General features: G+C 41.6%; 1 protein-coding gene across 1 annotated transcript in view; it reads left to right on the plus strand.

The window, feature by feature from the left end:
• The window catches only part of LOC118241509 (uncharacterized), a 69388-nt gene that overhangs the window by 5316 nt on the left and 38853 nt on the right, over positions 1–25219 (plus strand). Inside the window, exons 2-6 of the mRNA XM_081719382.1 lie at positions 14167–14311; positions 14501–14659; positions 15527–15722; positions 17287–17418; positions 17776–17862. Of these exons, the coding sequence (XP_081575508.1) occupies positions 14167–14311; positions 14501–14659; positions 15527–15722; positions 17287–17418; positions 17776–17862 (719 nt within the window). The remainder of the gene's footprint in view (positions 1–14166; positions 14312–14500; positions 14660–15526; positions 15723–17286; positions 17419–17775; positions 17863–25219) is intronic.

Consider the following 25219-nt stretch of genomic DNA (forward strand, 5'->3'; position numbering starts at 1 on the left):
GATCTGCCTCAGATCGTTTTCGATCTGTCAATCACGCTCTAAGCATCACAGGCTTGGGTTTGGAAGCGGCCCTTGTGAGTCTTGTTAAAAGTTTGAACATATTTGGGTAAGAGCACACATGTGACTGTTGTCTTGCCATACACCTATAAGCCCCAAATCACCACAGGCCACAGACGTAAACATAGCCCATGTTGTAGAAGGCTTTTGTGTTCTAATGTCATCAGTACTGATCAGCACCAGAACAGGGCACCATTTCCCCTGACTGAGTGCTCTAGTATGGAAGCTGTCAAATTTGCATTGCACAGAGAAAGGCAGTTATGTATTGCATGAGTGAAAGTGAAGATTAAGTTACCAGTCCCAGAACAAGCCAGAGAGGAATGTGAAATCTATGTTTCACATTGAAACACATTTGGTTCCATTTTTATTATAGATTTATTAAAAAGAAATTTGTAAACAATTTTTGAATTACCTCGATTTCTGCACAAATAGCTCCTAAATTGTCTTTCGATGTTCATCTTAGTCATAATAAATAAAGACAATCTTATTTAACAAATAGCATACGCAGCATTTATTTGCCATGACGTTATTGATGATGTGGTTTTAACAATCATGGTCATTACTGTAAAAAGCATATATACATCTAGGAAATGACCTCAGCGTAATTGGAGTCAGATGTTCCACTCAATAATTTGTGGACTTGACTTTACCTGCCATAGTAAGAATGCACAGGTTTGGATTTCTGCTTTTCACAGCGTAATTCTGTTACAATATGTCCAGTATGGCTGATAAAAATGCATTTTTGAGGACGTTGAAAAAAAGTCTTTGCAGGTAATAAATCTGGAAATGGATCACAAAAGAATATGATCTGGGCCTCCATCAGATCACACTTGGAAATATAGCACTGGAATAAAGAGGTGGCTGTTCTACAAAGATCAGAGCAGGTACATGGTACAGAATTCTCAAACCACTGATGAAGATGCCTACACAAGATCTAAGAGTCTCCAGACCTCAGCTGCTGCTGATAACATCTGAGTCTACCATAACAAAAACATTTAGTTTTTAGAGAGCAGTGGTGGGGGAACCAGATGGTTCCAAGGAGATACTGTATTTAAAAAAATGCTGTGAAGCATGATGGAGGGACTATAATGGCATGGTGTAATGGCTTTGCTTCCTTATGGCTTGATAGCTCGATGGTGTAACGAATCATCAGGACACAGGTAGATGTGGATCCAAACGCAAGAGTTTATTTTAAACGCAGGCAGGAAGGAGTTGTGAGGTGAATTAGAAGGGTAGTCGTAATCCGGAATGGAGGGGCGAAGAGAAGAGTCGAGGGCACAGTCGAACATCAATACCAGTAGGCAGAATCTGAGGTTATCCAAAAGGATAAGAGTGAGGTGTTGTCAAGGAGGAAAGCAGAGGTCAAAATCCGGGAGAAACAAGAGGAACAAGAAACGCTTGATATGCATGAGAATTCAATACTTCGCGAGTATGCTATGGGAACCGGGAGGTTCTAAAAGAAACTGAAATGAAGGGCAGGTGAAATCAATCAGTATTCACATGAGTGTGATCTATGTCTGGGCGGGAAAAGGCTAGTGGGCAGGACTGACGCTCTTACAGATGGCTTCTATTTCTGAGACATGTTAATAGCCACGTATGTGTATGAGGAAATTCTGCATTAGAATGCCTGTGATGTCAAGAAGAGGATGGGTCATTTATTACAATAATCCAAAACACGTACCTATATGAATGAGAGTGGTTAAGACATTCAGCAGTTTGGAACTGGAATTCATCGATTGAAAATGACAAATGGAACATCGTTTTTTGTTTTTTGTTTTTTTAATTCTGTGGCATGTTCTGAATGAGATGATTCAAGCAAAATGTGCCAAAGTTACACAAAAATGGTTAGAAGAATTTATGAAAATACCTCTTAACTAAGGTGCAAAACTGGGCCCTGTTTCCCCAAATCATCATAGTGTTAAGGCCATCTTAAATATTAGAAAGTGTGTTCAGTGTATTACGCTACCATTTAAAACTGATCTTTTTTTTTTTTTTATGGTGCTTTTGAGAAACTCAGGCCTGATTAGCAACAGACGGCATTTGGTTAAAATTATTGCCATTACAAGAGGTATCAATCTAACTAACAGTCAATCTACTAACAGTCACTGTTGAGGGTTCACATACTTTTTCCATCAGTGATGTAAATTGAATATACCATTTGTTCAGTAAAGATTTTGTATTGTAAAATGCTGTGTATGCAAGTTGTTAGATAAAACTATTCACCTTTATGACTTAAATGAAGATAATATCACATTTTTAGGAATCAATCATGGAGATATTCCAGAGGGTTCACAAACATTTTTTTGTTTTGTTTTCTGGAGCTGTATGTTATCCTGTTTGTTAAGATGTATGTTTTACTCCATCCTGGGACTGCAACATGGATGACCTGTCATTAAATCGGATTTACTCAGAGTTAAGTATCACCTGTCTGGATATGCACACGCACTCATCCTGACATTGGAAATGCACTGTTGAATACACTGCCAAGCTATTACTGCCACACATGGTCTGATTGTCATCCACAGGTCATGGCTGAAACGTCCTCTGCATGTCTGCACAGCTTACTGAGCTGGTCTGGGGTGGACATATAGAACCGTCCCCCTTTAAAGTAATCTAGACTGAGTAAGCTTTCTTTGTGAAACTGTTCTTAAGCTTTGGGAACCACAAAGTGGCTCAGACATCATTTTAGAAACAGCAAGCTCACGCAGAGATCAACATGACCACTCAGTTAGCTGACTGAGTTACTCTTTCAACAGTGCACTTGAAATAGGAATCAGTGTATGTTAATGCAGCCATAATCCATAACGTATGTTGAGACCATAATCCAAGCATAACATTTTGACTTGTAGTATTCCGGTATTTACTCTCTCTGGCTCCATTTCAGCCTCAGTGATGTAATGCTCTTTGGTGGGCGGTAAGCAAGGAAAGGGGGGGGGTTGTAAATAGCTGTGTGTTTTTTCGCCTGAGCAGTTAGCCACTCGCCCCCCACATAGACCTGTCTGCTTTTATTTGCCCTCTGAAGAGTAACATTTGGGGCTAACCTTCAGGGTCAACTTTGCCACAGCACCATTTCCAAGTGCTTTTACAGGCCTTTAAATGGCTATGCCACTGGGTTATGGTGTCGCTGTGCCCTTGCAGTGGCTCCGTGCCTGGCGAGAATGACCCCAGCCAGGCAGGGGAACAAAGCAGAGCTCTTGGCTTGCTTTTCACTTCAGCTGGATGGAGCTTTACTAGGCAAACATGGCTTCACTAGTATAGGTTGGCAGCTGGTATCCATTAGTCTGTTTCTCAGTGCTGATCTGATTAGAACAGCATTATGCCTACAGGGTAATCCCAAACTCAACAATTCAACAATGCATGATGTATGTCGTGCTAGCACTGCTTGTTTGTGGAGAGACCTCTCCTGAGTTCTTATTCATATAGAGGGTGGAAAGACATATGTGTACAAAAAAAATCATTTAAGGATCTTTCCAAAAAACTTTCTCCTTTGTCGTCCTAATGGTATATTGTTTTTTTTGTTGTTGTTGTTTTGGTTTATCTTTGTTTTCTTGTCATTGTTTTGCATAAAGACAACTTTCCAAACATACTACCAAACTGAAATAAATATTTTATTAAGGCTTTTGAGAAGGAAAAACATATTCATATGTGGATCTGCAAATGAATTCATATGTGGATCTGCAAAAGACCTTGGAAATATCATGAGATTTCATGCAAATATTCTGGAAAAAATCTTAACAAACTGCATTGGTGAAAAAACACATGGTGTTTCTATGACTCAGAATGATCCTTTTTACACCTGGTTGTTTTATGTATCTTGAGTATTAGCATTACATCTGAATAGAGATTATCCACATAAAAATACAGATGTAAACACACCCAAGACGCATTTAAAACAGATTCGCTCAAATCACTTCAGGAGGTGGTCTGAGACACATTTTAGCCAGATGTTTTGGTAATGTAAATGCATCCATCCCTTCAAGCTACACTCAAGCACCAAAACGCTGCCGAATACAGTACCTCACAAAGCATGTTTTCTGTGATAGCGAAGAGGCTAATCATGAAGGATGCAAATGGTTGGTCCTCAGATGAAGCTAAATGCTTATTTAGTCATTTAAATTGCTACTGCTGTGAGCCTAGAAACAGATCCATATTGTAAGAGATATCAAAGAGCTGATTTGCATAATATGCATCACATAGCAATTAAACTGGCGATGCTTTTGGTTCCAAAGTGTAAATGCATATGCATAAATCTTATCAGGATGCAATACATATACTAGTCTTATTAAAGATCAGGTGTAGACGGGGTGTTTAATTAATGTTTGATCTGCATTGCTTGTTTTTTGTTTAAAAGAAATCTAAGCTTATATGGTGCTTTTTGCAAGAGGTGTTGACAGCTTTGTTACTTTGTTAAAGAGATCATTGTTAAAGTGTTTCAGTCATTCAAGCATTCAAAGCATCTACAAGTCTCTCTTCTTCCAAATTACAGCGTCAGGAATGAAGGGGAGGTTTATTCGACCTAATATTTCCGCTTGAATAGCTAGTGCTTTTCAGCTCTGTGCACTCAAGCACTACAGCTTTGCTGATATTGTTCAGATTCTCTCAACTGGGGAAGTCCAGGGCCTTTCAACATGTTCTAGCACTTCATGACAAGTGTGTTTCATTCCACAGGGCTGCTCAGTACTGAATTTGTTTTTCTCACCTGATGCAGAACACCCTTGCTACAAGCAGCCAGCTTTATGGGGGATGATGAGGGGGTGTTGGAAGGGGTAACAGTACTGAATACCATCGTCTGCTTACATGCATACACACAATGAAAAGTTTTTGTTATATTATTTTAGTTTCGTAAATAATACTGGTTATAAAATAATTTTATGATCAGTGTTTGTTTCATCATAGCTTCAGTTTTTAGGTGACAGTGTTGCCCAGAGCTGGAATAGGCTTTAGCTGCTAGCATGTTTTATACCCAATTTATGAATTTAATACTTTATTAATCAAGTTATTCATTTTGTTCTTTGTTCTTTGACAATGATTATAGAATGAATACAATGTATCTGGTCAGAGCATATACTAAGGCTTTGGTTTTACTTTAATACATTAGTTACTGTAATATGCCTTGTCCTAGTGGCAAAGAGTCCATTACAAGAAGGTATACTGTTATTTATGGATTTATGTCAACCCCCCATTATCATGGAATGTACAGATAGTTCAAAGAGGAATTAAAACATGTGCGTTAATTTCACCGCATTCCCATATTAGCCTTCAAAGTCATGGCTAGCGAAGATCTTGAGAAAAATACCTTCAGATAAATGTCATCTCTGATTATCCAAGATTAAACACTGTAATGTTTTTCAGCTGGATGTTTTGACCTGAAATGGTGTTTTTTTTCCGCCTCGTTTATGAGGCTGGCGCTAAAGCACTGGTGGTCCAGATGGTAGCTGCTGTCGGTTCTGTGCTCTTCTCCACTGTGTGCTGAGGTGAGCCGCGAGGGAGGCTGCGCCTGCGATCAGTAAAACGCACCTCTCACACGCCACATCCTGGTCCTACCGTCCCACGTCTGCTTAAGCACCAACACTGCTTGGCTTCTTAGAGGCACTCAAACCATTTTCTCATTTTCCTACATTCTTTTTTGTTGCTGTCGCATGGATGCATGTGAGGAAACACTACGATGGGCCTGAAAATTGTTCCGCAAAGCTGCATCCTGTAATATCCAGCCTGTGATCAAAGAGTCAAAAGTCATTGCATTTTTCTGAGACTTCTGCAAGTTTAGAAAGACTCCATTCATAGGGAAGGCTTGGGCCTGCCATTCCACCTCTGTAAAGTTACATCACGTGATACCCACCCTGGATGACCACAAAGATGTCTCACCAAAGACCGATTTAGGATTAGCTCCACATGTGCAATGGGCATTACCTTTGAATAGCAGACAGTGAATATTTCTTCCTGTTCTCTCTGGAAAAAATGACTCTAAGCAGAACAGATTTTTATTTATTATTTTTTGTCAGCCCTCCGACATACATCCGTTGTTCAAAGTCAAGTGTCTGTCTTTAGCCACACACTAACTGTGCCACACTAACTGTGATCACCCCTGTTCAGCAGAGCGATAAGCCATGGAATACTAGAGCCGCAGAATTTCCCTCCATTTGGTTACTTTGGTTTTCTTTAATTGAATATCCAGATAAGCAGGTTCTTTGGCGTAGGCATGTGTTAACTAGCTCTCTCTCTCTCTCTCTCTGTATGTCTTTAACTGAAGAAGCAAACCTGTACTGCTCATTGTCGGTCAGACCGTGAGTACTGACAGGCCTGCCAAGCAAATAGAGAGATGCTGTCAGCAAGGGTTTAATTGTCAAAACAGTGATGTTTCAAGCATGACAAAGGCTAAATATTTTATGATAATACTGATGTCAGTACCTGAATTTTACTCCTAAGAGGTTTATTGTTATTCCTAATGTTATTTACTTATTGATTATGATTGTCATACTCATAAGCTAACTGAATTGATTAATTAACTTTTACTTGTATTATTTTCTTGGTATATATATAAAACCTATAATAATCTCAATGAAGCAATCTCTCTAGGACAGTCAGAGAAATATGTGTAAACCTTAATTCGTTTAATAATTCTATGTCTTTATGTCTATTTTCTATATGTCTGTTTTCTCTGACCTGCTTGTGGGCTTTGGTGTCCCATACATTGGGTCACTCAAACTGTGCATTCCAGTTCTTACTGCTGTCAGCAGAGATATCAAATTTTCCTCGTAGAAAGCGACTTCAAGGTGAAATGATCATGCTTTCTACAAGGTCTTTTTCTCCACCTCCCCTGTCTTTCAGTTAATCTCTGGTGGTTTTATCCAGATTTTCCCCCTTCCACCCCAATGTGTGCACACTTCACCCTCCTGCAGTGTTTTCCACATGAGCAAATAGACCAGAGAAGGCTGGAAATGTCCTGTTTTGCAAAGCTCTCATTCTGCTTGAAGGCTATTCCAATGAGAGCAATTTGAAGCAAAGAGAAGATGCATGGGACAAGCAATTATTTTAGCATACTCGTGGCATATAGCCCAGTGGATGCTGAGAGACATAAGCAGGATATGACTGTGAATATGTTGTAAATAAAAGGAAATGTTACTCTGTTGCTCATCTTAATTACAACTGGAGCTTAATGTGAAGCATTAGGCCCCATATTTACATAATCAACTGCACATTGACTCCATATCAGGAGTCTCAGGATGCCTGGGCTGTAAAACATGTAATAAATCTCAGTTTCATCACATGTTGGACTGTGGCCAAGCAGTTGTTTCTCATTTTTGTCTTATTTCTTATAACTGTCTTGTAAATTATGGCAGGTAGAATGCTTTAATCGTTTAGCACTTAGGTTTGCCCACCTTCAGTCTCTTTGGGCTGACTCCAATAATTGTTGTTTGGTAAGTGCCCTCTCCTCTCAACCTTCATGTCGAGGAAGACCTGTGGTAGGCAACGCCATTGTGCCAGAGTATGAACCTGGAGCATGACCAGAAGAAGGGGTCAGAAACCTAACATCTGATGGTCATTTTCCCCATCAAAGTTGGCCCTTTTGTATGGATGAAAAGGATAACTTAAACCAACTGAATTTGCTATGTCTCAGTATGTTACTGGCTCATATCTCTCCCCAAGACATCAGAGAATATTGCTGGGGAAATGCTCCATATGTGTGTTGGCCAGATACAGAGACACTGTAGCTGTAAATTTCACCTAAATCAAATAAAGAGTGGTGTGTACTGACAACAATCAGCTGTTACACTTCTCTGCTACACTGGTGTTACACACCAGGACTGCATCTGACACCCTGATTCACAAGACTATCGTTTCCTAGAACATGAATCAATACTAACTTTATATGCTTTTTATGCACAGTCAGGCAAAAATGACTTTTTTGGGCTCTATTTTCATGGTTCATGTGCTATGTCATGGAGACAATCACATATCTTTTACAAATTCACTGTTTGACAAAATACATTTTAAGATGTATGAAATAGATGTTGCATGGAGGAATCTGAATTATGGATTAATTTGGTTTAGACAAACAATTCATTATATTTCCCCTAAGCTATGACATAATCAAAAGGACTAAACCTTTTTTTAAGTTCTGTAAAATTATTTGAAGGATATCTTATTTACATTCTTCTGAGATGGATAGTTGGCAAATCTGCAAAAGCCAAGATAGCATGATATTTGTATGGCCTATAAGACTTATTGAGTGGCATAGTATTTTATGAACACTAAAAACCAAATGAAATACACTATTTATACGAAATACTTATTGTTATTTTTTTTCCTGACTTGTAATATGCAAATCCAAAGCAGAAAGAAAAAAGTGTGTAAAGTTCCACATTAGAAGTGCCTTATTTTTCCTGCAAAGATGCATATGGGATCAATGTGACCTCTACTCTTCAGTGCTTACCTGCAGTTCAGAACATCAGCTCCAGTGTCGTTCTTGAACCCCAGCTCTTTGGCCAGGCTGCTTGGGGGCCTGCTGCTCTTTCAATCACAGCCCATCGATCCTAGCAGGCTCAGGGAGACTACGGCATGTCTGTCTAAGAAAAAAAAACAGGGCAGGTTCCTTGTAGCTCCTCCTTCTAAGGAACCTTGGGCTGCAGCAGAAGCACATCCGGAAATGGAGCGGTTCAAGGTGAAGATGTTAAAGTTAGTCTTCTAGAGAGTGTGGACCTTGCAGTATGAAGCAAGAGAGTGGTCTCTAACCCATCCCTGAGAACTAATGCCCAGGCCACATGTTTCATGCCCGCTTCCAATATACTTGAACCTGTTAATCAACAACTGTGAAACTTCTATTGTCAGACTTGGATGCCAACAGAAGCTGGAAGCAAGCAAAAATGAGGACTGGTAAGCACTCAGGAGTGATGTTCAGCATTTATAAAGAAGTCTGTCTCCGTGGAAATCTGTACATGTAGTATACATTCAGTCTGCCTGCTGTGAGGTACAGCTTTGGTCACTCCACACGTGATGCATTAATGCAACACCTGAGTGGGTAGAGCAGTATATTTGATGCCTATTCATTTCACATATGTGGTCCATTAACATAATGCTTGTGTCATTCAACATTAGATTACATCTCCCATGCAACATGCTAGCTACATCTGGCACTGGAATACAACATTTTTCAGTAAGATGCCTCTCCATCTCCATCTGAGCTGGAGTTACAACGTAAATGATGCAGACAAGTTCTATTTTCAGCGTATGGGGAAGGTTGCTTAGCCATAAGACTTAGTAGACATGAAACAGAACAAAAAGGATTAAGGACAGCACTTTACATGATGGCACCATCCATTGATAATCTGTTTACATAATGGAGCACACTAAATAATATCAATATGTACATGTACCGATTAAGTACAAAATGAATACAGAGTATTATTGCATTGTTCACAGTGTTACACAATATATTACACTGTAGTTTTAAAGTGTATAATTACACAGAATAGAATAGAATAGAATAGAATAGAATACAGCCTTCATTGTAACTGTACTCAAGTTACAAGGCAGTGCAAAGAATGTTGTGCATTTGTGCAATAAAAATAAGATACCATCTAAATATACATGGTTCAATTTGCATATTTACAAAAGAGTTTGGTGTTATAAGATTTCTAAATATCAATAAACAGGTAAATGCTGTATATTTTGAATGTTATATGTAGACGCAATCTCTGGGGGTGAATGTGGGTGTGTATATGTGCGTGCGTGCGTGTGTGTGTGTGTCTGTGTGTGTGTGTGTGTGTCTGTGTGTGTGTGTGTGTGTGTGTGTGTGTCTGTGTGTGTGTGTGTGTGTGTGTGTGTGTGTCTGTGTGTGTGTGTGTGTGTGTGTGTGTGTATGTGTGTGTGTGTGTGTGTGTGTGTGTGTGGGCAGGGTGGGGCGTGGTGGAGACCACAGGCCTGGGGAAGGAGCTGCTCTTCTGTTTATTGGTGCAGGATTTTACTGTCCTGAACCTTCTGCCTAACGACAGCAGTTCAAACAGGGCACGACCGGGATGTGTGGTGTCTCTGATGATGCTGTTAGACTTCTTCACTGCTATTTCTTGCCATTCTTGCTCCTTCTAAACTTGGTTTGTCACTGCTTTTGAACTCCGACTGTCTTTAGAACAAATATTTATGTCTTTTCTGCAAGATGATCACTTTTATGATTTGGATTGATTTTCCTGTGGACTCCAAACTTTGCCTCAAAAGTGTCCCCATTCACCAGGGGTCACTGATGGACTCCCCTTCCTACATCACGGGTCATTATGGGGATTTTTGGGTGCGGAGAAGACTCAAAACTTGGCGAAGAACAATGTTCAGACAGAGCACCCAGCTGCCATGTCTGCTATCAAAATCTTTCTGTCTCATGTCATTTTTCCCTCTCTCTCTCTCTCTCTCTTTCCCTCTCTCCCCCTCTTTCTCTCCTCCCACCTCTCACTCTCCCTTTTATCTCTGTCTTCTGTCTCTCCTCCTCCTCACTCTCATTCTTTCTCTCTCTCTCTCTCTCTCTCTCTCTCTCTCTCTCTCATTCTTACTGTACACTATTCTTGTATAAAGTAATGTCCTCACATAGATCCTTGTTCAGGAACACACATGCACATTTGGCAGGTGCACTTTGTGTGGCTGTTGGTTATGAAGTGGTCTGATGATACATAACTCAGTAAAGATCAAAACCACGTGAGTTGGGCATGTGTTAGCACGAAGCAGGTTTTCAGCAGGGGTGCACTTGTGGCTTATCGCTCATTTGAAGACATTACAATGCAGTGAGGTCTGAAGGTCCAGAAAGAAGTGCTGTAATCAAATGCAGTAATTACTAACAGAATGAGATGAAAATACAAAACAACCACCATATGTGTGAGCCAGCCCTGGCTCATTTGTCAACTGTCAAAGCTTGCCTCAAGGTAGAATCTGTTCATGCCAAACAGATGCAGAACTTCTGGGAAAAGTCTTTTGAATCATGGAGGTCACCTGCATTCACATTATCAAGTGATATGTCCCCCAGCAGGACAGCGTTCCTTTTTAATTACAGTCCACCAATATCCTCATTAATTTATACCAATGCCAATTCAGAATGACGGAGTGTTATTTCAGAATTGTAAGTATTCTTTAACAAATTACATCCTAATCGCATAATCTCTTTCCAGAAACCACATGCAGAGGTGCTGTCTTTTCTGCAGCGGAAGCTGGTGTTTGTGTGAGTTATTCTGTCGGTGGTTTCAGAAACCTCCCCTCTCCGCATACCCACTCTGTGTGTGATGGCGGTGCCGCAGATATGGATGTCTGTCAGAAATGTTCTGTTTGGCATAGAGCAAGCTCACCCAGACTGGTGCACACGACAACTCAAAGAATGCTTGAGTGAAAAAAAAAAAATCGGCAGTACCCCTTGTAAGTCTAGTTCAGGTGCAGTATGTATTCTGTGACCCTGAACTCTCTGGTCTCTAGGGTCATATTAAAGTGACTTTGGAAATGAGCTTTTGTTTTGAAACACAGACTGGTGCGTGCCCTGCCTTTATGCTGTAAGAGAGGCACACACGCTTTCATTCAGTGATTGTAGACATCTGGTTGGCATGTTTGTGTTATCAGTTCTGTGTGTGTTTGCCTCAGACAAAAAGAAAGCACATCAAGAAGCTGTAACACTGTTGACTCGAGTGCCACAGGGCGCGGGGCAGGACCCACAGACTACCTTGACGGTGAATGATGTTTATTAACATTAAACACAGACAGCATAGGTGGCACTCACATAAGACATCCACGGTGAGCATGATTACACATTAACATTGAATGAAGAACACATACACATTAATGGTGAGTACAAAGACTAACGTTACGGCTACAGCGATGTTTACATAGATCGACTTTAACACATAAGTAGTGACATAGCTACTTATGCTACAATGAGCAATAAGGGTGCACACACTGACAGGGGTTTAAATAGACAAACTAACACGTAACATTAAACCCTGTGCACGTGTGTGCAATCCAGGGGGGCGTGGTTACAAAACAGTACACATTTGAATCTCCCTGCATGCGGCGGGCCGTACCACGTGACTTGTGGGGGGAGGAGCATTCCGTGACACAAGCTTGTTTGTGCAGTTCAGAAAAAGGTTCTTTTCACTCCAACCTTCTCTTGTACCACCTGTCTGTCTTTCTCACTGATCCAGTTCTTCTTTGTACAAATGTCACATTACTTATTTAGAGTTTGTTAATATTCGGTCTAAAGTGGACCATCACCAGAGCTTCGACTTCTTGTAATGCAAAACAGTTTCTTTACTTGCCAGATCATTAGTGAGCAATATTTCAATATTCACAAGAATTTCTAGTCTATTGCCAAGTGCAGCAGACTGGTGAAAGTGGTGTTATAGACCACCACCAGAAACAGAAGAGGTTCAAACCGATGAGTGCCTGTCTAACAGAAGTGTTCATTGGAGTGCTAACAACAGTCAAGTCCCAGAATTCCATGAAGGCCTAGAGGCTTGAAAATATATTTTCCAGTACTGGAGAGGAGAGATGAAAGCGAGATAAAGGAAATGAAAGGCGTAGTCCTGGAGGAACACTTATGCTTATGAGGCAAAAGAGATGTTTTCTGAGCTCATTACAGACCTCAGTTAAGATGGCCTATTCCTCTATGGTGGTGTTGTCATCTGGCACGGCAGCTTGCAGCACAGAGGTTAGCAGGGTTTCAGAGAGGAGTATATTTGTTCTTTCCACTGAGACTTAAAATAAGCACAACAGTATACAAAGCATATTTCTTACACCATTTAGTGCTAGATTTATAAGTTAAATCATATGTCTAACAAGGTTTGTGTGTTTTCAGAATGCCCTAAACTAGGATTTAAATGAGGGCGGAATCTTGCTGTGACACTACATGAGTCATTTATTGAGGGCAAACCCAAAATCATTATATGTAAGACAGTCCAAAGTTGGAGTCAGGAAAACAAGATCAGAAAACATAATGAAACCAGGAGCAAAAGGCAAAACAAAAGACACAAAGCAAAGCATGGGAATATATGTTCAACACGAAGATTACAACATGAAATTAACTATAAAGCAAAAATGGAGGGAAGCTTACAACAGCAATGTCAACAGTGACAGTGATGGTTACTATAGAAACAAAACTGGCAAAGCAGATACAAGAACATGGGCTATAAATGCACAGCCAAATAAGATGAAAGAAGACCCAGCTGAAGGGCGTAGATGCACAAGACACGAGACAAGGCGCAGAATCAGAAACTACAAGAAAATAAATACAAAACCACACGTTCCTTAGCGGTATGGGAACTGTGGCGCTAACGGAGGGAGACCATGCCATTTGTTAAGGGCCTGATGCCTGTTGTGATGGCTGCTTTCTCTTAAAAAGGGCTTTCTGTTAGATAAATTCAGTCAGTATGGCATAAACAGCTTAGCCAACCCTAGTGAAGAAAAAACACTCCCATCTGTCAAGCCGGCCAATCAGAGCAGGTGGGTTTTCTGCTCTTGCTTAGCTGTTTATGCTGAGCCACTTTCTCCATGTTCGATTAGCTGTGGTGTTCATGTCCACAATAATTTATTACCTTTACTATTGCGCTGTTGTCATTAAACACAGCCGGCTCAGTGTCCTAGAACCACAAGTATATATCCACACACATACACACATTAACACAGACACGTATGGTCTTTGTAAATAATATGGAGGCCCGCACCAACAGGAAATGAGCCAATTCAAGAGGCAGGACACAATGGCGGGCACTATGGGGTACAGCTTTTAAAAACAGGACTCATAATATTATGTTGCTCTAAGCTTTTAATGAGGGGTCTGAGCAGGCTAGTTTCTTTCTTTAGGGAGATGATTTACAGAACTTCATGCACCAGTGCCTTTAAGACCTGAGCCACACAAATAATTAATACTTTAAAAAATAAACTCTGTGACGCTAGGGAGGAACATGGAACAAAACCTACCATTTAGATTAATTTTATAGATTATACTTTCATCTGCAGTTACATGAACTTACAAACAGATGTTGCACTGTGATCTGACCAATTGTGTTTTAAACTGCCTCTTGCAGCACCAGGTCCTGGGTGCCCATGTTTTTCAGTGGCTGCCATTGTCTGTTTGGTCTCTTTATACAGAAGAGGTGAACCTGCTGGATGACCTGTGGCAGGTGGCCAACAGCACCAATGCGTCTGTTACTCTGGAAGAACCGAGGTGTCCCGTGCTGCATATAGGACTATACACCACACTCACCCTGCCCTTACGCCACGTGTTCGGCCACAGGTGAACACAGTAACCTTCCTCTCTACGCTAACTACACCACGGTCCCTGACTGAAGAGATTTAAGAACCTACTGCTAGAGTGGCTTTTGCTGCAGAGATCGCTTGTTTTATTTTCGTCTTAGCCGAGCGGCATGGACCAGTTAGAATGCTGTAGGTTTACGGCACCGTGTCCTGGTAACCCTGCTCTCAGGTTCAGCGATGAGTTCAGTGTGCTGCTGCAGATGCGCAGCTCCCAGCGGGTGGAACGGAGCCTGCTCACCTTCATCTGCCCGGACGGTCGTGTGCTCCTGCAGCTCCGTAGCAGTGCCTACAGCTTCACCTTCATCAGCACGCAGCAGCGCCACTATGAGTCAGTGTCAGCCTGCACACAATCGGACCCCCAAACATGCACGCGCACACACACACGCGCACAGATGCATATACACACACATGCACTCATGCATGCAAACCGCAAATGCACATACACACGCACAGACATGCACTCAGGCACACACACACAAATGCACACACGTGCATACACTCATGCTCATACACACACACACACACACACACACACACACACACACACACACACACAGAAACTCAAACACATGCAGACATACACACACACACACACACACACACACACACACACACACACTGTCACTCTTGTCTTGCAATGAGCTATTTTCTTTCTATTTCTCTCATTTTATAAGCTGTGGGATACGAATGTTACCTAACTCTCCTCCAAGAGTCCTTTATCTCCCTGAGTTGAGCTCTTGATGCTAAAACCAGTTACATCTTTCCTCCTCAATCTTCTTGTGAATTGATCAGTATTGTTAACATACTATCAGTTTTTAACATATAAGCCTTGGTCCCTTTGCAGTGATTAGGTTCTCTCAGGCAGACTGAATGTGGCACCCTCGAGACTTGGAGTGTAAACTGGACCAGGGCTTTACCTTATGGTTGACTGACCTCTTAGAACTAATATTTGGGCGTGCTGCTCAATTACCCACTTGCTGCAGAAAATAAACAATGATTTCACATTGGCAGGTTGCTTGAACTGAATGTGTTTTTCATTCGTCACAAAAATATAATAATGTCTATCCACAGTGTGTTCTCAAAGTTTCTGATACCTTATGTGTGTTATAAAAATATCATAGGGTCATAATTTATGGTATTGACTCAAATATGTTTTGTCTTTTATGATAAGAACCTCTGGTGTGGTTTCTCTTAGGTTTCCTGTGGCTGTGTTGTCTGATGGGAGGTGGCATCGAGTGGCACTGAGCGTGTCAACACGCCGGCTGGCTCTCTACGTGGACTGTGCCATTGTAGAAAGTGTAGACTGGGCCTATGTGGAGGGTCTGGGCATCACAACCGATGGCCTTGTCATGGTGGGAGGAATCGTTGAAGGCCCTGAGACACCATTTGAAGTAAAAAAAAAAATGTTTAAAAAACCCTCAAACTTTTCTGATTTGCATATTGTTGTTCGAGTTATTGATCTGAGCTTCTTACACCAAAGGTAGCAGATTACATTACAGATCAGTCTGCAAATATCCACAGCAAATAAATCACACAAGTTTTAAAAAAAAGAAAAAGTCACATTGAAGATTTGGTGAGCTCCATTTCATTCAGTGCAAAAACATTTTGCTGGAGTTAAGTGGTTCCCTTAAAGCAGACTGAACTGAATGTCTTGAGCAAAGAGTACATATGAGTATGTCTGCTATGCAGATACACAAACTGTGCTCTAGAATGTTCTACAGTCACTCTCTCCTCTGGGATCTTTGAGTGATAGAGACAGTCGTGTCATGCATTATCTCACCTGTCCGCACCTCCCGACACATGAATACATCCCCAGACATGTTCCTGCCAGCCACGCATCCCCAGCCAGTTTATGAGGAATAAATGTTTAAACATACATACACAGCAACATGCACCACAAGACCTAGCATCTGGGTTTGTGTTCACACCAAAAGAAGATGTATTCCTGATCACATTAGCCCCCTGGGACAATCAGATAGAAATGTTACTTAAAAAAGTTTCTAACATTTCTATCTGATTGTCCCAGGGGGATAATCAGAAATGTTACTTAAATATGTAAAATTTAATATGTTAATATGTTACAGACTCTTTTGTTGACAAAGACTTTTGCTTCTTACATAGCTACAGTCTGATGCACATGCAGAGGTAAATACCTGTTGGTTCATTAGAGTGCTAGTATTTTCAATGTGAGTGTAGTGCTGGGAACCCCTTGCTTCGTCACACCACCTGACACAGCTCACAGGAGCCTTGAACTTGACCTTGACCTTGACATTTACCAGGTGAGTTATACTGGGTGTGGTGGACCAGGTAAAACACACTGAAATGTGTCTGAGAGTGAATCCACATGCCCAAACTTCTCCATGAGCCTTGTAGCTCCGTGTGGGTTATTATGGAACCTTTACTGCTTTTAGTGTTTGGAAAGGTGGAATTTGTAGATTTAAGTAAAGCTTGGGGGAGTTTATTGGAGCGCAGAGGGACGTTCGGGCAGCTGCAGACAAGTTAAATGGGTCATGTTAGAAGAAAGTTAATATGCCATGAAGTCCAGGCATAGGCATGTAGAATGACCTCATGTAGCATGCCCCTCCCCCAGCCTTGTTCAAGTAGCTATACACTCACACACTGAACTAAGCACTGCCTGACAAAGCCGCCCTTAACAGATACACACCTGGGCTTGTAGACCTGAGCATTTAAGAGGGTAATACATAAAAGAGTGAAAGTCGGTCATTCTTACAAGTTAATAACAGTGTATTGTGTGGCAGGAGGGTCTCGCACAAGTTGGTAGGGTGTTTTTTAATTTTTTTTTATTTTTTAACATCTGTTTTAGAGAGATCTGATTAATAGCCTGGTTATTAACCTTTTGTCTGTGTGTGTGTGTGTGTGTGTGTGTGTGTGTGTGTGTGTGTGTGTGCACGTTTGTCTGTATGTGTGTGCATTCAATATGTATTCAACCTGTAGGGTGATCTGAAGCAGGTGATGTTCATAATGGGAGAGCCAAACGCAGCCAGAGATCAGTGCACTGTGTATTTACCCAAGTGTGATGGAATTACTCACAAACCTCCACGCTCTCCACACACTTACATTCTAGAGGTAAGACAATCACACTACCTCACCATCATCTGTAAAATCACATCAATTTTCTTTCATCACTATATGTAGTACCAGCTACACAAACACAGCACAAATGTTGTCATAAACATTCTATATACTATATGCATCAACAATGGAAAAATATACCCCCTCGGTAAGTCAGTTTGCTCTCATTGTGACAGACAGGATCAAGTTGGGCAGACTGTAAGGCACCTATAGTTAAAGCCCTGTCAGTCATCAGGTCTACAACCCCAGTGGCAATTCAACACACAAACTCCCTAATCCAGAATTTCACTATTTCAACTTGTGGGTTCTCCTTCTATGTCTTACCACCATTTGCTGGTTTGCTGATTGTAGGACCTCCTGCTGTCCTCAAACGACCTGGAGGACTTACTGGAGGGTTCCAACCCAGAGGACAGGGACGCCATCAGCTCCGCAGTGACTGTGAGTTGGGTGAATCCATTTTTTTTTTGGTCATTCGATTCTAATGGGTCATTAATTTATCCAAGTTATCTAAGCACGTCTGAAAGACAAAGGCCAAAAGAAGAGCTGAGCACCGCCCCATTAATCACCATGGAGATCCCCATGGAGATGGGGTTGGCTCATTAGACTGTCACTTTGTGGTTTTAAACTGAAAACAATTCTGGCACCTTGTCTTTGATTACCTCAAAGGCAATAAGACAAATTGCAGTCACTAATTGAGCTGGATTTAGGTATGAAGTGTCCCTGGCAACTCCATAGCAAAACAGCATTTTAATGTAGTATCAGCATACATGTAGGAGTAATATGTTTATAGTTGAGAGAGGTTTATGGTCAGAATCGGGATTATAATTCATTTGTTCCTGGTCCATAATTACATTACAGTCGGTGTTCTGTGTCCAGAGCCCAGAAGACTGATCTAAACACCTTTTTGCACTTAGCACTCGAACATGCATTCTTGCTGAGCCGGTGGTGTGCTGATGTGATTCCTGATGGATACCGATAGGGCCCCATCTAATTTTAGAGCAATGTGTAATAGATTTTAGAGGGGGGAGTGTATGTACTCGCTAACTCAATCTCTACTATCTCCAGACCTCTAATCCTTTCACCTGGGTTTTGTTATGGAACATCAAAGAGCTGCTGCCTTTGAAAGACAAAATAAACAGAATGTCATCCGATAATCTAATCTTTCCACAGGTGGCTTTTCAGAACTCTGGAGGCATTACCTATTAATTACTGGGTCTTTTGTTTTTTTTATTATGGTGGTTAGCTTTGAGAGGTGAGCCTCTTTTAAGCCCGTGCGTGAGTTTTGAGCGGAACCAACCACACATCGGTTCCACGCTACTCTAAGTGCTCACAAACCACTGGTATCTTTCACAGAGGTTCACAGTCCAGAGGGTCAATGGTAAAAGCGTAATTAGCTTTCCTTCCCTGCCTTCTTTCTTCCCAGCTCTCAGTGTGAGGCCCTGTTTTGCAGGGTACATCACAGCACATGCATGTGTTTTAGATCAGCTGATTCACTGATATTTATGGAAGTGTTCACCTGTTGGTGTTATGCAGCTTGAGTGCATGTGCTCCCAGGGTGTGTGTTCAGTATTGCACCACGTGTTTATTAATGTGTTTATTAATATTTGTGTTAAACAAAGTTCTTTTTTTTGTCATCTCTCAGTCACTGATGCAGAAATGTTTGGTTGGGCATGTTCAGTAGGCTTAAAATGGTTTCTTTTCAAATTTGCATTACACTAAAGCTTTAAAAGCCACACATTTATTCTAATAAGGGCATTTCTTCACTGTTTGCCTTTTACCTCTTTTTATTTTGAGTTATTTCTTACCTGAACAATTTTCTTAGGCTCTTTTAATTAAGCAAGTGTAGGGCTTTGTGCATATGAAATTTGATCGCATCCTATATATTGTTTAGTACTTCACGTGAACATGTTAGTTATTTGAAGAGTCTATGGTTTGGCCATGGTGCAGTTTGTTCCATCATCCCAGTGGAGGGGAGGACCAAAGGTTACACACATGTCTAGGTTCCGGAGGCTAAGGGCTAGTAATGCCATTGCAGAGGTTCTGGAAAGTAGCTGAGTGATTTCCCACTAACCCCAGTCTGTTCCCTCTCAGGAACAGAGGTCAAGTAGCATGAACAGACTTTGTGCTAGTCTCTTGGTGCCCCTTCCCATAATCAATCGGATTTTCTTCAGAACACAATTAATGGAAATATAACGCTTTGTTAAATTAGTTATATGGTGGAATTTGTTCTTTTTGGCTCCAATCCCAGATAAGGGAGAGTTCCCCATGTCACATATGAAATGTTTCTCTGTTATTTCATGTTATTTCATGAGTTATTTCATGCTGTCATCCTCTCTACAAGCATTTCATAAAATGCATTTGTGTGTACATCAGAAGTTGGCATCACAACTATGCACAAATTTATGCTACCATAGCAACAAACAGATCAGCCAGGGAACAGTGCAACCAAGATATCTATCAAACTGTCATTTTTTTCCTCATTTCAAAATGGTCCAAGCTAAGAACAGACAGAGTCAGTGTGTGTGTGTGTGTGTGTGTGTGTGCGCGTGTGTGCGTGTGTGTGTGTGTGTGTGTGTGTGCGCGTGTGTGCGTGTGTGTGCGTGTGTGCGTGTGTGTGCGTGTGTGTGCGTGTGTGTGCGTGTGTGCGTGTGTGTGTGTGTGTGCGTGTCAGTGTGTGTGTGTGTGCGTGTGTGTGTGTGTGTGCGTGTCAGTGTGTGTGCGTGTGTCAGTGTGTGTGTGTGTGTGTGTGTGTGTGTGTGTGTGTGTGTGTGTGTCAGTGTGTGTGTGTGTGTGTGTGTGTGTGTGTGCGTGTGTGTGTGTGTGTGTGCGTGTGTGTGTGCGTGTGTGTGTGTGTGTGTGCGTGTGTGCATCTCTGTGTCTGTATATTTGAGAGAGAGAGAAAGTTGACATGACATTCTACATTGTTTGAAGTTAACATAGCGCTAACACAGCAAGAATGTTACTTCCCACATGCACTGTGTGTGTACGTGAACATTCAAATGAACAAGGCTTTTCCATACTTCTCCTCACACACCTTTTCATGCACATACATGCTCACACTAAAAATGACCTGCATTAGAAAGATGGCTTTCATATGTACACTACCCCACTAAAACCATTGCCTTAAAAAATAAATGAACAAGTCAGGAATATTTTAATATCTTTTCTTCTGTAGGTAGATCAAGACCTAAACTGTGTGTATGTCAACTTTATCTCTGTGTTTCAGAGCCTGTTTGCTGAACAAAGCAATTACAGTGTATCCACACTATCAGTCAGACATATGTTACCCTTTGGCAGAACCCCTGGCACTGTAGAATAGCTAACAAATGACAGCGTACATGGAGCAAGTTTGGACAGAGTTCGCCTGAGCAGAAGACCACTCATATGCGAGGAAGAAGGTGTTAATATCAATCTCAGAGTCCATAAGCAAAAGCATTCACCATATGGGACAGCTGTGATGAAATATACAGCTCTGAGTCAGCAGTGAAGAATCCTGTTTACAGTTATTGTGTCTTTCCTCAAAACTGCTGTGGTCAAATTGACGTGCAATAGTGGTCACTGATGACATAAGCAATCAGCAGGAAAACACAAATACCAGGATGATGGTGTGTGAAGCACTCTGGAACCGCTTTATCCTCAAAGCCCACAGAAATGTACTTAAACTGGAATAAATGGGAAATTATTTGAATATGATTAGATCAGTGTTAGATCAGAAGTTTTCAGCACATTATTCATACATGACGGGTATTTATGGTGAAGTTTTGTGTCCAATTAATATTTATTTAATGTTCCGCAATTTGCCACAGGACTGCAGACAACCCTCTCTTCTGTCTACCTGTGCTCTGGCAATCAGACTGTCAGTGCCATTGCAACCAAAGCTCTAAAACTCACAATTATCCCTTCTGAGACCATGATTTACTACAGGCGGCACACACTGGCTGTATAAATCATATTAGGTCCATCCAGGGGACTGGGACATGACATGTGGAGATGTGTCTGTGGTCTTTCTGTGCCTGTGGTCTTTCTGTGTCTGTGGACTTTCTGTGTCTGTGCTCTTTCTGTGCCTGTGGTCTTTCTGTGCCTGTGGTCTTTCTGTGTCTGTGGACTTTCTGTGCCTGTCGTCTTTCTGTGCCTGTGGTCTTTCTGTGTCTGTGGTCTTTCTGTGTCTGTGGTCTTTCTGTGCCTGTGGTCTTTCTGTGCCTGTGGTCTTTCTGTGCCTGTGGTCTTTCTGTGTCTGTGGACGTTCTGTGCTCTTTCATGTTTGCCTCTCTCTCTCTCTCTCTCTCTCCCTCTCTCTCTCACTCACACACACACACACAGACACACACACACACACACACACACAGTCATTTAGCTTTGTTCTCGTCAGCCTGATTTTAACAATTCCAAGAGAGATACTCGAGAGAAACAAAATAAAGGCTCATCAGAGATCCACATCCTCTCCTGAGGATGTGCAGATTTCTGGAAGACATTACCCTGTGTGGCGTTGTAAACTGAGGTTATTTGGCTGGGGTTCTCTTGTTCTTACTCTTCCTTAGTTGGATTTCTTGCCCTTTAAATTCCCTTTACTGTGGGATGCCTCCAATGGCGGATGGACCCAAGTGATGCCCTCTGACCTTTTAGGTCAATGTTCCAGAGGTTTATTTAAATCTCACACAGCTGAGATCTTCTAGAATCCCTCCTTTTTTTGTGGTGGGCATGTGGATCACTTTTTTATGTGAGTCTGCCTTATAAATCGTCTCTTTGGTTTTCTAACAAGCTAGGAATTGACCTTCAGCCAAACCCAGAGGATTTACAATGTCATTATGCTGCTGCAGGGTACAGTAACAGTAATAGTAACAGTATTCATAAATGAATTCATAGATTGAGTGTCTTTTTTTTCACGCACACTAAGAAAGATTGGGAAACAGTCATGGCACACGGAGACGCATGTTTGTGTAACCTTAGACAGAGTACTACATGTGTGTGAGGATGTGTGGATATGTATGTTTTCATATAATGCACTAAAACTGTGAGTGAGTGTGTGTGTGTGTGTGTGTGTGTGTGTGTGTGTGTGTGTGTGTGTGTGAGAGAGAGAGAGAGAGAGAGAGAGAGTAGGTGGGTGGATGTGTGGGTGTGTGCTTTGTGAGTGAATCTGATCGCATGTCTTCGCGATGTCTTCTGTTGTGGATAGTGATAGCACAGTGTAGTTTGGGATCTGTGTGTGTGTGTGTGTGTGTGTGTGTGTGTGTGTGTGCGCGCACGTGTAGTCATGAGGATTTCGATGTGCTTGCTGGTGTGGATTCTACTTTATTTACAGGAACTGGTACAATTGGAGGGAGAGAGAGAAATAGCTTGAGTAATTTTTATTGAGTCAAAGAGATCCACTCCTTCTGTCCTGTTCTCTTCTGCGTGATCTCCTTGCCCTGTGAAGAGAGAGAGCTAGTTGTGGTTGTGGTCGTTGTGGTTCTAATATTAAACCTGGAGGGAGGGTCACAGTGCTCTTGGCCCTGTTCCAGCTCAACATAAATTATAAAAGCATCAATTAATGTGTGCACTGTGTAAGCACTTTTGACTTTTATTGTTTCTCTGCCATAAATAACCACAGCTGATTTTAATTCCAGCCACTTCTTCACACTGTGGTTTGGTCCTCTAAACGCAGTGGTTCTTCATAAAAGCATGTTTGTCCAGACATATGTGCATTGCAGAATAATTCAAGGGCACTGTGTGCCCTTTGGCTGGCTTTTTCCTCTTAGATTCTTTCATTATTTCCATTTTTCTCTCTCTGAAATTGCAGGTTGATCGCCAATCACTAAAAGCTCTGGATAACTAACCAGCCCCAGCTGATTAAGAATCACCCTTATACATACCTCTGTCTATAATGTAGATTTAAGGCAGTTTCTTTAAAGTCAGGATGGACCCCTGTTGTGTGCTTACATTAGTACAATAGTTATTGTGGGCCTAAATAAGGCTCTTTATCTCATTATTGAAGGCAAATTCTATCATAGCATTTTTCACTTGCCCTGCACATGTGGTATGTCAGATATATTCTCAGCAAAGGCTGGTGGCTTCTTGGTATGTACGACTGTAAAACATCTGAAAACGTCTCCTCTGCTTGAGGGCTTTAAGTATATAAGTAACTCCTCTCATTTTCCAGTAATCCATCACTCATCCTTTCAACTAATCAATGTGATCTATGTTGTGTCAGTGAATGTCCAAATCAATCATTGTTGGGTCACAGATCTTTATGAACAGGCAGTTTTATGTCTTGCATGCTAAGGGCAGACGCTGTAGGAATTTCTACTCTCTGAAGCTTGTGGTGGCACATGTGACGTGTGAATTTTTTTCATCGTTCATAGACTTCAGCAATGTTAATGAATATAACATCAATATTGACATTTTTGTAACTTCATAGCAGGTGTTTCAGTAGGTTGCATAACTGGTCTAGATTTGCCGCCTAGTGGGAATGTGGGGAATTACAAGCAAAGATAAAGTAGCTGCAGAAAATAGTCAGCTGTGGGTGAGTGGTCTCCCAACGTGAGTCCCAGTGGGGCCTCCCTCTGTCAGGCCTTCAGTGAGCTTCCAGGACAAATGGGGGTGCAAGATAAGATGCCTAATTGCTCCCTGCAGCCTGGTGGAGATTGAGTGACGGCTTATCACCCAACTTTCAAGGCCAGCTTACTGAAGGAGCTATTGTTGGAAATAGCAAGGGGACACTGCTTTGTTCTTGGCCCAGCCTGAGTCCAGTTTATCCCGCTGAAATAACAACAACTGCTTAAAAAAACTACATCATGAACAATCAAGCACTGTGTCACATTAGTAACCAGAAACCAGACATCCACCCAATTAAATGATTCGCAGCTGGCGATCTAATAGCAACTCCTTCATGTGTTACATCGATGCATGATAAAATGCCTCGGGTCACTCTAGTGCACTTATTGTGGCACAGACGTGACTGTTTCTTATTTTAAGCTGTTTTCAAAGTCTACGCAAAGCAGCCCAGTGCATACAGGATTACAGGGTCACTGTGGCATTTCTAGACAACCGTCCAGCCAAAGGGCTTCAAATGGAGTGTATGTGTGTGTCTGTGTTTGTTTTCAGATATTTTCAGGACAAAAATGTCCTGAAAAATCAGAGGTAACCTACCATGTCATGACCAGCAAAATGGGCTGACAAGGTGAAGTATTTTTTACAAAAGATGCATGTTTCATTTTCTAAATTTAACAGGGCAGAAACATTTCTTATTTGTTAAGCATTATGTTAAAGCTGATGTTAAAGCAATTTTTAATAACACAATCTAAACTGTCATTACCTCCTAAAACCTAAAGTCGTTGCTCTGAGAATGAAATGTTGACAGTCCTAGGCTCTGTAATCAGCACCGTAAAATGTCAACATGGTCTGACTGTACTTACCAATCAGCAAACGTATCTACAACGAGGCAGCTCTCACTGCTTGACAGTTCTTTTGCAGCAATAGCAACATTGCAGGGGCAGACGTTTGCCCAAAACGTACTGAGCTTGTCCAAACGCACCCAGGTCATGCCTGGATCCACCAGAGGTGTGGATCCATTCCCTAGAATCCATTCCCTAGTTCTTCAGCACAGCGACACATCCACACCACTCTCAGGCGTTCCCTTCCTGCTCATTTCATACTGGATTCTCTTCTGACATTCGTGTATCTGCTGCCTAAATATCACTGCTGTGAAAAAACACCCATTCCTCAGAGCCAGAACCCTTCAGAAGAGCGCATAAATGGGTGGACTTTCACAAACCATCTCGAGGCTTACAGTCTTCTACACTTGCCCGACGTGATGGGG

Source organism: Electrophorus electricus, chromosome 8 (assembly GCF_041902795.1).
Source record: "Electrophorus electricus isolate QZ-2024a chromosome 8, ASM4190279v1, whole genome shotgun sequence".
Classification (NCBI taxonomy): Eukaryota; Metazoa; Chordata; class Actinopteri; order Gymnotiformes; family Gymnotidae; genus Electrophorus; species Electrophorus electricus.